This window comes from Copadichromis virginalis, linkage group LG18, assembly GCF_057382275.1.
Source record: "Copadichromis virginalis isolate Kocher_CV1m ecotype Utaka linkage group LG18, C_Virginalis_male_GT1.1, whole genome shotgun sequence".
In the NCBI taxonomy this organism is placed as follows: domain Eukaryota; kingdom Metazoa; phylum Chordata; class Actinopteri; order Cichliformes; family Cichlidae; genus Copadichromis; species Copadichromis virginalis.
The window spans coordinates 8372806-8384175 of record NC_140635.1 but is presented as its reverse complement, the minus strand read 5'-3'; the positions used below and the strand labels follow the sequence as shown (position 1 = coordinate 8384175).

General features: G+C 37.6%; 1 protein-coding gene across 1 annotated transcript; it reads left to right on the top strand.

Annotated features, from left to right (window-relative positions):
- Positions 1–5409: 5409 nt before the first annotated feature.
- On the top strand, positions 5410–10941 carry pold3 (polymerase (DNA-directed), delta 3, accessory subunit). Its single transcript, XM_085439453.1, has 12 exons — positions 5410–5577; positions 6091–6146; positions 6557–6656; positions 6764–6803; positions 7042–7174; positions 7333–7579; positions 7672–7744; positions 8533–8680; positions 8934–9037; positions 9337–9425; positions 9544–9625; positions 10537–10941. Exons 1-12 carry the CDS (start codon positions 5521–5523, stop codon positions 10737–10739), a joined length of 1332 nt encoding a protein of 443 aa, XP_085295579.1. The 5' UTR covers positions 5410–5520; the 3' UTR covers positions 10740–10941.
- The last annotated feature ends 429 nt before the right edge of the window (positions 10942–11370 follow it).

Sequence of the window (11370 nt, the reverse complement as noted above, 5' to 3'; positions counted from 1 at the left end):
AGCATGGGCTCTTTAAGCACACACACGCAAGTCAAATATTTTACACGTCCCTTTGAGTATCTGAGTGTGCTGAGACTAATGGATCGTGTTGCCGCTGCAGAGCACTGCAGAGATCTGTCTGCAAACTATTAGAGAGATCATTCCCTCTCTTCTTCACAGAGACTCAAAGAAGAAAAAACAGTGATAATGGGAAGACCAAAATTTGTTTAATTATGGGGGAACTAGACCTAGAAACATTAAAATAAAAAATACAATGTTGAGGCACGACTGCGGGGTTTTCAGGTCACATTTGAATAATTAATCCAGTTCTCAAACGTTTTCTGGCACGCCCCATTTCAGAAGCCAAGAAAAACTTCACTCCTTGCACAAAATTTTCCCATGATTAACACTGAAAAAGGATTCAAGTCAAACTTTAGTAAATTAACAGTAAATTATGTTTTAATCTCTTTTCCCCAATCCGCATACAGTCCGCCCCACAGTTTGATTAATGGATGAATAAATTACTCATCTTAGAGTAACTTTTCTGTTGATTTTGTGCAGATCTGCAAATACACTGAACTGCATTGGTGGTTCAGATTTGAATTCAGATTTTGTGGATGTGTAATCTGGTATGTGTGGTGTGATCCTGATCAAGGTTCTTGTTCAGGTGTTCCATAAATGTAAATATATATACATAAAAAAGAAACTGTGACCTCTGTGTGTTAACGCATCGTGTAGATACTGTATACTTTTAGTTTTCCAAAATAAACTCTAGGCCAGTCAAAGTTAAGATAAACATAAACTGATACGACTGTGATGATGTGAAAGCAATTTTAGTTTTTCCACTTTCTTTTATTCGGTGTGGTCGTTCTTTGTAGATTGGTAGATGTACATTTTATTGTTTTGTATTTGCTCATTTTTTATTTTTTTATTTGCATTCTTTTATTTTGAAAGCTGTTCAGTCACCTGTTAGGACCCAACAGGAGTTGGATTCGTGACAAAAGCGGACCAGCAAATCAAATTATATCACGGGAACTAGAAACAAATGAATTTAATTACATTTTGGGGGCCATGGCAGGGAGGTCAGGATGGGCTTGGTTTTTCATACACTTAAATGCTGTGAGAGTTGTGGGAGGAGACGGCCAAAAAGAGCATCCCAGTAATGGTGAGGCTAGTTTGACATTTTATCCTTTCTCCTCCGGTGTCTGGGAAATCATCCTGGTTTACCATCCTTCTTTCTTGCTGCAATCAAAAGTTCTTCTCTGTTTTCTTTCAATATTTAAAAGTTCTGAGGATCATTAAAAAGTTAAAATCATAGAAGCTTGTAGTATGTCATAGAGGAATGTTATGAAGATCACAGTCACATCAGTGACAAAACAAAACTTGTGTGATTGCACAACACCGCCCAAATAAACTGTTCAGCCACAACATTAAAACCACTGAAAGGTGTAAGAAACAAGAAAGATTTGATACCATCTAATGTTCTGCATGAGTTTCTGCAATGATGTGGAGCACTACATGTCAGGGTAGCATCTACACTGATGCCACTGCTGCAGGTCAAGTGTATCTAACGTCAAAGTCATCCCTGATAGCAATCATTCAAAGAACTTAACAAAATGGCCAAAGGCCCTGATCCAGATTTTAAACCTACCACATGTGAATCCTGCTGAGCATTCAGGACGCGCCTGAACAACCTCAGTTAAGGAAGCGCCCCCACAGGACCCAAAGCCAACATCCACTTCCTGGTGCCAGACATCACAGACCACCCTCAGCGGTACCTCGTGCACGCCCTGATGGATCAGAGATGTTTTGGCAGCACAGGAGGCAGCCACAGAGTGTCAGACACCTGCAGGTACCGCCGACACTTATCAACATTCCAGATGTTACAAGCATAAACGTATTTTTCTGTCCACGTGAACCAGCATGTTAAATATGGCACAGCCACTGCATCCCAAAGAGATTGCATCTGTAATGTAAAACTTTGGACTGAATTTCTTATCTAGAGTGACACGTCCAATATTGTTTGTTTGTTTTGCAAACAAAGTGTAAAATAAAACCAATAATAAACCCCTTGATCCACGCAAATACAGCCAGTCACGGTGTTGATGTAATCGGGGATTGAACAGTAACAAATGCAATATAAAAAGTATCATAAACACTTCAGCAAAAGGAGCAATAACACTGTATCAAACATTACCCCGATTCTGAAAGCAGCTGTGATGAGCATTGGCTTTTAGAGGTGCAACCAAAGGAGATCCAGATTTTCTTTCACGTGCAGGGCTGGATTACAGAGGTTTACTTTTGACCCATTAGTTCATAGCAGAGAGGCAGTTGAGCCAACCAGAGGGGGGCACTGGGACACTCAAGTGACATTCTGGTGTGACAAGAGGAGGGCTGCGGTTTGATATCAATTCACTGATTTTGCTTACAGTGAATCAGATCGGCTGACTGAATCTGAATCCTTTCATTAAAACAACAAACCTTGTTTAACCCGACCTGGTTTAGTGACCTGATTTTGTAAAATTGACTGGTGTTATGGAAACATCTATTTAAAAAAATAAATAAATACATCTTTCTTTGAAATACAGTGGATTGATTTATGATTTGACATCCAAGTGTGTATACCTTCATAGATTAGGATTTTTATGTAAAAGCACATTATATATAGACTAGTCATGTTCCACATGCTTGTGGACACAATTTTGCCTCTATACACCACTGCAGTGGAACTACATAATTCCAGCTATGATTTTTATTTAAAATCTTCAGACAATGAAATTTGTTTGTACAAAAATATAAGAATGAAAATACGGCAATAACTGACTGAAATCTAGAAGCTCATGGAAATTAACGAATGCTGTATTGTATCCTCAGGCCTTTACTCAAGCCATTTTCAGCTGCTGCATGTTTGCGCCTTAAGTTTTGTCTTCACTAACTAAAAAGCCTGGTCTGTTGCGTTAACATCAGTTGCCTTTGAACTTCTGCCTTTGGAATTCTGAGAATTCCAGTGAAAATGTCAACCTGGAATAAACAGAAGGTCTCTTATCTGTTTAATATTATCATGGACTAACAAGGGAACGGACCTCACATAAAACTTTTCAAATTACTATTATTAATCTCTGAAACTGGAGGACTATGTATAAAACTGGCTAAAAATCCTAAATAGCTACTGCAATACTTTTGTTCAACTTAAATTAAAGCTAAAAATCTGGACTTCAACTGCTTATTGATTCTTTGATTTAAAATCTGTGGTGCTGCACATGGGCAAAACTGCAAAAAAGGTCTTTGTCCAAATGTAAGTGTAGATTCCATCATCTTTAAGGGGATTTTAATTTCAGTTTTTCATATATTGTTTACGTTTTTGCACTCGTACCATTGCAAAGAAGTCCACAAAAAAAGCCAAAAAGGTAAACGTGCTTGTGTGCAGCACAATGAGAAGAAAGACAAAGAGGATCACAATGTTTCTTCATTTAAACCAAATCTGATCCACCTGAGGATTTCAGTGTTGCTCTCTGTCTTCAAGGTGAGACAATTATTCTTGTACTTTGTCATCATTATGGGAATATTTTTCCCTCCTCTGCTGCACGTCGCTGCCCTTCTGTTTGACATTTCTATTAGAAGTTACCGTGCAGGCTGACTCAGAGCTACTTCAGTCTAAATATTACATCAGATAGACTCTGAGAACACACCTCAGATAATCATATATACAGCGTGTCACTCAGATTTGACAGCTACATCTCATTAACAAGGCTTTTTGGACCAATAGGTTTGCATGTGCTAGAGTTGAAATCGAAATGGTCCGATAATAATATGGATTCGCTTGTTTAAAACCATTCTTACTTTTCTACTTGTTTAGCACATTTGTTCAGGGTTAGAAATGTTCCTCTGGTACATTATTTATTTATTTATTTATTTATTCAGCTTCTTAATTTTCTTGATTGATCCATAAGAGACAAAAAGTCTCGTTTTTTTTCCCCATCAACATGGGAGAGTCAGTAAACTTCATTCTGATTAAAGGAAATAAATAACTTTGAACTTTTTGAACCTACTCTTTCAGATTTGATACAACAGAAATGAAGCACACCAATGCTGTGTCGATCCAGAGGCCACATATATATCTGGTCGATGCATCTGTGAGATTCATATTTTTTGATTTCTCCAGTGCCTTTACTACAATCCTTCAATGGTCTTGTGTTTTTGGAGTATCTCTCCTGCCGACCACAATATGTGCATCTGCAGAAAAGTGTCTCTAACACAGTCCTGAGTGTACCATATACCTTGTCTACGGCAGGCTTCAGACATCAGCACAACAGTGACACTTTGTTCCTGAAACTTTTTGACGACACAGCAGTTGAGCACGAAGAGAAAAGAGGAACAGTTTTGGACCTCTTCATCATAATGTCACAAAAACCATTGTAGAGTACACTAGGGGTGGGAGAGGGAGCCAATCAACACCAATAACTATAAGGAGCACTGAGATGGAAGTGGTCTTCAACCACAGATACCCTGGTGTGCAGCCCAACAGTAAGTTGGACTGGAATAGCCATATACAGGCGATGTACAGTAAGGAAGAAAGATTAGATTAGATTAGATAGAACTTTATTAATCCCTCGGGTGGGTTCCTCTGGGAAATTCGATTTCCAAAAAAGCACAGCACCGACAGAAGTTACATTATTTCCTTACTTTATTTCCTAACGAGCCTAAGGTCATTTAACATATGATGTTATCACATCATATAATCCTATGTTTTGAGCACCATACCTTTTTTCTTGTGACCTGAGAAACTTGCCTGAAAGCTGAAGACACACTGGGCAAACCATTTTTGTTCTGTCATTTTCAAAAGAGTTTATTATTGCCTGAGTTAGAAATATCAAGCGGACTCCCCATGAGGAAAGAATGGACTTCTCTACTGAACAATCTGAGGCTGCTGCTGTTGTAGTTATTGCTCTTTGATATGATGGAGGTGCAAGAAGGTTGCTTTATTTTCTACAAACTGTTCCTTTGCCTCCCACATAGACGGTGAGGTAAAACTGAAGCACATTGTTGGGCTACTATAATAAGAGATAGCATTAAAGTGGCCCCTGGAGACCCATCATCATTATTGTTTTCCACATACATAGGTGCATTATAGTGCCCATAATGAACTGATGCTCTCTCAGCTCCACTGCATTCACATTGTGGATTTTGCTGTTTCAGAGAGTTTGCACTAATTTTTAACTGTCCCGTGTTGGTTTTGGGGTACAAAAAACCGTATTAATAGTGATAATGTATGTGGAATATAGTAAAAAATAAATGAATGAAGCTCCTGGTTTTTTTTGTTTGTTTGTTTGTTTTTTGGGTTTTTTTTTTTTACTTCTATCATTCATTTGATCCAGGGAGTGACTCACAGCCCCGTCTGGCCTGCAGAGGGCAGCCTAAAGCTTTTCACCTCACAGGAAGGACGGGCGGACACGTGACATGCAACAGGAAGTAAATAAACTGCTTTCCCGCGCAGTTAAATTGGAACAGCAAGTCGTCTGCTTTCAAGGAGAATAAAACAAAATGGATGAGCTTTATTTGGATAATATTGACGAATACGTCAATGACCATAATAAAATAGTAAGTGCCTTCTTAATTCGCGGTATTTCATTTTGTGCGATGAGGTTTTCTGGCTGAGCTCTGGCTTCGACATGATTGGCTGCTGAACTCCGCTCAAAAAAACTGCCGTTTTAACTTTGTCTGGTTTTCACGATAATTTATGTGTATCCAGGGGCATTTTTATCAATTTTGGAGATGTTCAGGGGTCTTCGTGTTAATTCGGCTCTGCTATGATGTAGTAAATGGCAGTTGAATTGAAGAAAAGCTTATTTTTAGTTGACCAATTTCAGTTACTGCTGGAAACCGCCAAGTGCGTGACAAACACTGCTGTAGTAAAGACATTTCAAACACTGACATGAAGTCGATATTTATTTATATCTGATAAGTATTAGATATTTCCCAGCTCATGTAGCTTAATGGAAAGCAACAATAATCGGTACCTTAAAGAACAAAGACAATATTTGGATAATATTTATTATCCGTCATATAGTCTCTGTGTAAATACAAGTGTCCTGTGTGCTTTCTCTACACCAGGTAACCTATAAATGGCTGAGTCTCACTCTTGGAGTTCATGTCAACACAGCAAAACAGTAAGTGGTTACTTTGACATGCCAGGAACTAATAAAATAATATATGATACATTTTTACTATCTTCAAAATGTCTTGTTTGTCCAAGCAACAATCGCAAATTTACATTAATTAGGGTTTACTGTATTTAGCGCCAAAGAAGCACTACATTTGACAGTAACAGTCCAATGGAACGTCGCTTGAGTTTTTCTGCACTTGAGTTGCACCGTTTTTGTTGTGGTAGTGAGATGAAGACATGCGCACGTTTGCATGTTTTGGCATGTGTGTGCATGCAAAAAAAAAAAAAAAGGTGCTGTGTGTTTTCTTTAAAAAAAAAGATCATTAACACTTTGTGTCATTGGCTGATAAATACATAAATGCCATAAACACAGATTTACCTAGGAAATACATTTAAGTTGTGTCTTGTGTTCAGAATGCTCTACCATTACCTGGATCACAAGAGGAAGGAGAGTTCAGCTCAGCTGCATGCCACCTACCTTGTGTCAGGGAAATTTGTGGACAACGGTCAAACGGTGAGACCTGTTGTAGCATTTTTTGTGATTTCTTTTCTTTTCTTTTTTTTCTACATGCCCAAAGCTGCAGCTTTAATGATTTTTTTTACACTGTGTTTGCTTTTCAGAGTCACAAGGTGTCTGTTGTGAGAGAGGACCAGCTGGAAGGTGTGTAAATATTAATTCACATGACATCATTCGGTTGTGTTGCTCTGTAACAGCAAGGTTGGCTCGTTGTTTGATTCTAATTTCGAAAGTAATATCCTCAGTTCATAATCATCACCATCAATAAATAGTATGCTTTTATGTCAGTGAGTCTTGATTTTCTTTGTATTTTGTTTTATTTAATGACATATTTGTTGTAAATGAAGCAGCAGTGTGTCACGTTTGCCGTTTTCTTCTGCAGATTTCAAAGCCAAGATGAGCTTGGTAGTCAGCGTGCACGTCTACAGCGTCCAGAGAGCGTTGCTTAGAGACAGCGGCCCACTTTACGCTGTGGACTACGACGCTGTGAAAGACAATCTTAAAAACTGCAGCAGGTATGCTAATCATGGTGTTTTTTGATTTGCAGTGACCAGTCATCAGCATTTTTACACCATCTGTGTAAAGATTAGTTTAGCCACTATTAGAATGAAAACATAATTAATGCATAATGTTATTTATATTATTTAATAGTTATTTTTCTTTTGCTTTTCAGATACAGCGCAATCCACTGTGCCAGCGCAGTGCCCATGTCTTCTGTGGAGCTGCAGCAGGCGAGGGAAGTCCAGCAAGCTCCTACACCTGAGGCTGAAAACAAAAAGGCTGGCATGAATGGAGACACCAGCCCAGTTTTAAAATCATCCGCCAAGCCTCCAAAAGGCATCATGGGAATGTTTGCTAACAAATCTGCTCCTAAGAGTCAGGATAACACCAAAGAGATGAAGCCTGAAAAGAAAGAGGATGTACGACTTTGTCCTTGTGCTGCAGTCAGTTGCTCTTCAGGGTACTCGAGTTTTTGCTCTGTTTGTTTATAATTGTGTTTTTTGTATTTTAGATCGAAGCACCCAAAAGCAAACCAGTCGCAAAAGCCAATCCAGTGGCAAACTTCTTTGGGACTCAAACATTAAGTGAGTAATAAGTAAAGTATTGTGTGTCTGGTGTGCTTTATTAAAAGGGGGATTAAAATTCATATGTTCCGTTTAGACTGCTGTTATTTTGTTTTAGGTTTCTATTTTAACCTTGAAACTGTTGTGCTCATAGTTTGTTTTTATTATTATTATTAGTAGTAGTAGTAGTACTATTTTGCTCTTTATTTGACACACGATCTGCCTTTCAGAGCAGTTGTACAAATCACATCATTATATAAATGAATGTTGTCTTTGTCATGTTCTTATTTCACATAAACCTAGTAAAAGCATCATAATTGAATGTGTTCCTCACCATGGTGAAAAATAATCAGCGAGTGAGCCAACAAGTTTTAAAAAAAGTACCAAAGTGCTGCAGGTTGTAATCAGCAAAAACGGTTTTGTCTTGCATAGAGTGTAAGGTTTTGAATGTAGAGGCTGTAAAGCAGAAGCCACTTGTGAACACGATCCAGAAACCCTGCCATCTTCTCCGCCAAAGCTCATTTAAAATGGTCTGAGGCAAAGTGGAAACCTTTCTGGTTAAAAATAAAAATGTTACCGGTAAGTTTTACTTGGAAAACATGGATGCCACGTCACAACTTTTTTTGCTGCAGTGATCTGATGTTTTCAGTGTTTTGTTGTGAGTAATTGAGTTTGTATTTTAAATCAAGTTTCCACGTTTATCGATGTGCATGCTGTTTTGCGACATACAAAAGTAACCCAGAAAGATGAGCAGTAATTATTTGATTTGAATATGTTTACTGAATAATTGTTCTTTTTCACTACTTCAGAGAAGCCAGAGAAACCTGTGAAGGAGGAGGAAGCACCTCAGTCATCTTCCAGAGCAGCGCAGCAGCATGAAAGGTCAAAACCAGAGGAAAAGCAAGAAACCGTTGCTCCAGTGGAGCCACAAATAGACACAAAGAAAGACTCCAGAAGGTGTGTGCTGGTATTCATGTGGGAAATGTGACAAATTGAATTAAATATTCCTTTCAGTACATGAGGAAATAGTTTTCTAATCATGAAAAGAATCTGCTTTCCTCAATCAAGTCCCACTTCCCTGTCTCTAATTGTTACTTAGAAATGTAATTTCAAAAGTTATAAAGGGTGTTTATTTCTGGCTTTAATCTAATTTAAATTCTTTAATTCCCTTTTTTTTTTTTTTTTTTTTTTTTTTTTTTTTTTTTGATAGCAAAACTAAGCGGCTAGAAGATTCTGACGGTGAAGAGGAGAAGATGGAGAAGAAAAAGAGGAGGAGGATTAAGAAACCGGAGCCAGACAGCAGTGATGAAGACGGTTATACTTTTATTTTATATTATTCTCTTATTCTGATGTTTTCTATTTTGAAAACCTATTTATTTTAAAAGTGAACAAACAGTGATATAATTGGATTAAAGATATAAATGTATATTTTGTATTAGTTTTGCTGCTGTAGGCACACTAAAAGCAATTCCAAACATTGTAATTAATTGGATTGGCAAACGGCTTGTGAGGACAAAACTTTTATTTCAGTTCATTTCAGTCTTTGGGAAAAGAAGAACTTATAAAAGTAGACATTTCAAAATTGATAAGATAATCTGTTTTCCCCCTTCCAGTTATTCCAGACTCTCCACAGCCAGTCGTGACAAGAGAACCATCATCACAAAGTCCTAAAAAGGAGGTTGAACCCGATAGACATTCCCATGTAAGTGTTTGATACTCTAGTTTTGATATAACTGGAAACTTTGGTAGTCTTTCATTCATTTTTTAATGTATTTTTTTTTATGTATTTAACTCGGAGCATGCGTCTTGTTATTCTACAGCCGAGCAGTTCTGAAATGAAAATAAGGAAGAGAAGACGAGTCATGAAGTCTCATACCTTTCTGGACGATGATGGATGCATGGGTATGAAAAACATACAACAGTGAAAATCCAACCAGTGCAGATAATAATCAAACACTTTTAATGTATTTATATATAGTGCTACAGTATATGTGACTGTTTTTAAATAAAGAGGTCAGGGTCTGTACAAGTAATCGATATGAGACAAAAGCTCAGGGCTGGGAGATTTCCGCTGCTGTTGTTAGTCCTGTCTGCATATAAAGGATATTCCTTATATGCTTATACTCAGGCGCACAGTCGCTTCACTTGTTTATACTTGTTTATGAGGAATCTATACATCCAGGGAAGAGCAGTAATATTCTGTGAGAAATGTGTACAATGCTCAACTTAATGTTTTTTCTCTGAGAGATTTAATAGCTGCTTTTATATTTTTACAGGTCTGACTTTTATTATTATAATAAAATCTAATCTAACTATTATATTTAATATGATTTAATTATATTTAATATTAATCTAAATCTACAAGCTAAGTTACTAAATCTTTTAGGTAAATCTATTTGAGTGCACCCCATCCATTACATTAACTCATCAATGCATGCAGCAGGCTTCAGTTCAACACTGAGATGACGGTTGTCAACCTGCAGCAAGCTGTGCAATTTAAAATCATAGATAACTAAGATCATAGTTTAGTATCATTTCTGCATACAGAGAGCTGTGTTTTATTTTGTTGAAGGTGGTAGATCAGAGCAAGCGCAAGGATCACTTTTTGTCCTTCACTCCACCTGAACTCTTTTTAACGGCAACGTGTCTTTGCTCTTTGACAGCATCATGTTCGCTGCTGCTGTTCCATCAGTCTTACCAAGAGAAACGCAGCAATCTAGGCTGAATCTGGCAGTGTCCTCTTGTCCACAGTAGATTGATTAGTTTGGTTGTTTTGTATGAATTTGTAACTCTGGGTTGTTTCTCATCCACAGTGACAGAAAAAGGCTACGTGAGTGAATCTTACTCTGAATCCGAAGATGATTTTAAACCCTCCAAACAAGCTTCAAGAGATCCCATTAAAGCAAAACCATCAAGTAGCAAAGAGGATGAGAAGAAAACTCAAAAGAAAGCATCAGCAAACTCAAATAAAGGAGCTAAACAAGCTTCCATAATGGGATTTTTCCAGAAGAAATAACAGATGGTGATGGATGCATTCACTAAGGACAAATGAGCACTGCTGTAGACTTCCTGTAATGAGACTGTGGCGTATCTGAAATCAGCTGAAACAAGTCAGAACACTTGACAAATGGACTTCAACACATGGACATTAAAAATTACATTTTAGTTTCTCTGTTTTATGAATACATGTCCAACTCAATAAACATTAAAAAATTAAATATGTGTTTTCACTTTCAGAAATGTAGAACCATCACAAGCCTGAAAATCTGAACACATTAACCAAACCACCACATTTTAATGGACCAATCCCGTCGTTTTTTTCTTCCTCTGTTCATGTCAAAGACTTCACCTATTGCTGCAGTAGCAAATTGAGTTGTTATTATTATGCCTCCCTTTTAATATATCATGTGACCAAACCAGGGAGCTACCAAAACCTCATCAGAAATGATCTCAAACAAAGGGTGGCTGTCAGGATGTCATTCTTACAGAAATCTGAAGAAAAGGCTTATGTATGGCAAATTACACAAGACCTGGACTGAAAATCAGTGGCTACAGGTCTTATGGAGTAATTCTTCCAAATTTGAGATTTTTGTTTCTAGTGAGTGGAGCTCAGGAGAGCGGTACGACAGTGAGTGTCTACAGCCATC

Bases quoted from the DNA above. Each gene is read 5' to 3' on its own strand.
- pold3 (XM_085439453.1), top strand. From the start codon at position 5,521: ATGGATGAGCTTTATTTGGATAATATTGACGAATACGTCAATGACCAT. The intron at 7,745-8,532 runs GTGAGTAATAAG...TCACTACTTCAG, and splicing joins CTTTGGGACTCAAACATTAA to AGAAGCCAGAGAAACCTGTG. The intron at 8,681-8,933 runs GTGTGTGCTGGT...TTTTTTTGATAG, and splicing joins ACAAAGAAAGACTCCAGAAG to CAAAACTAAGCGGCTAGAAG.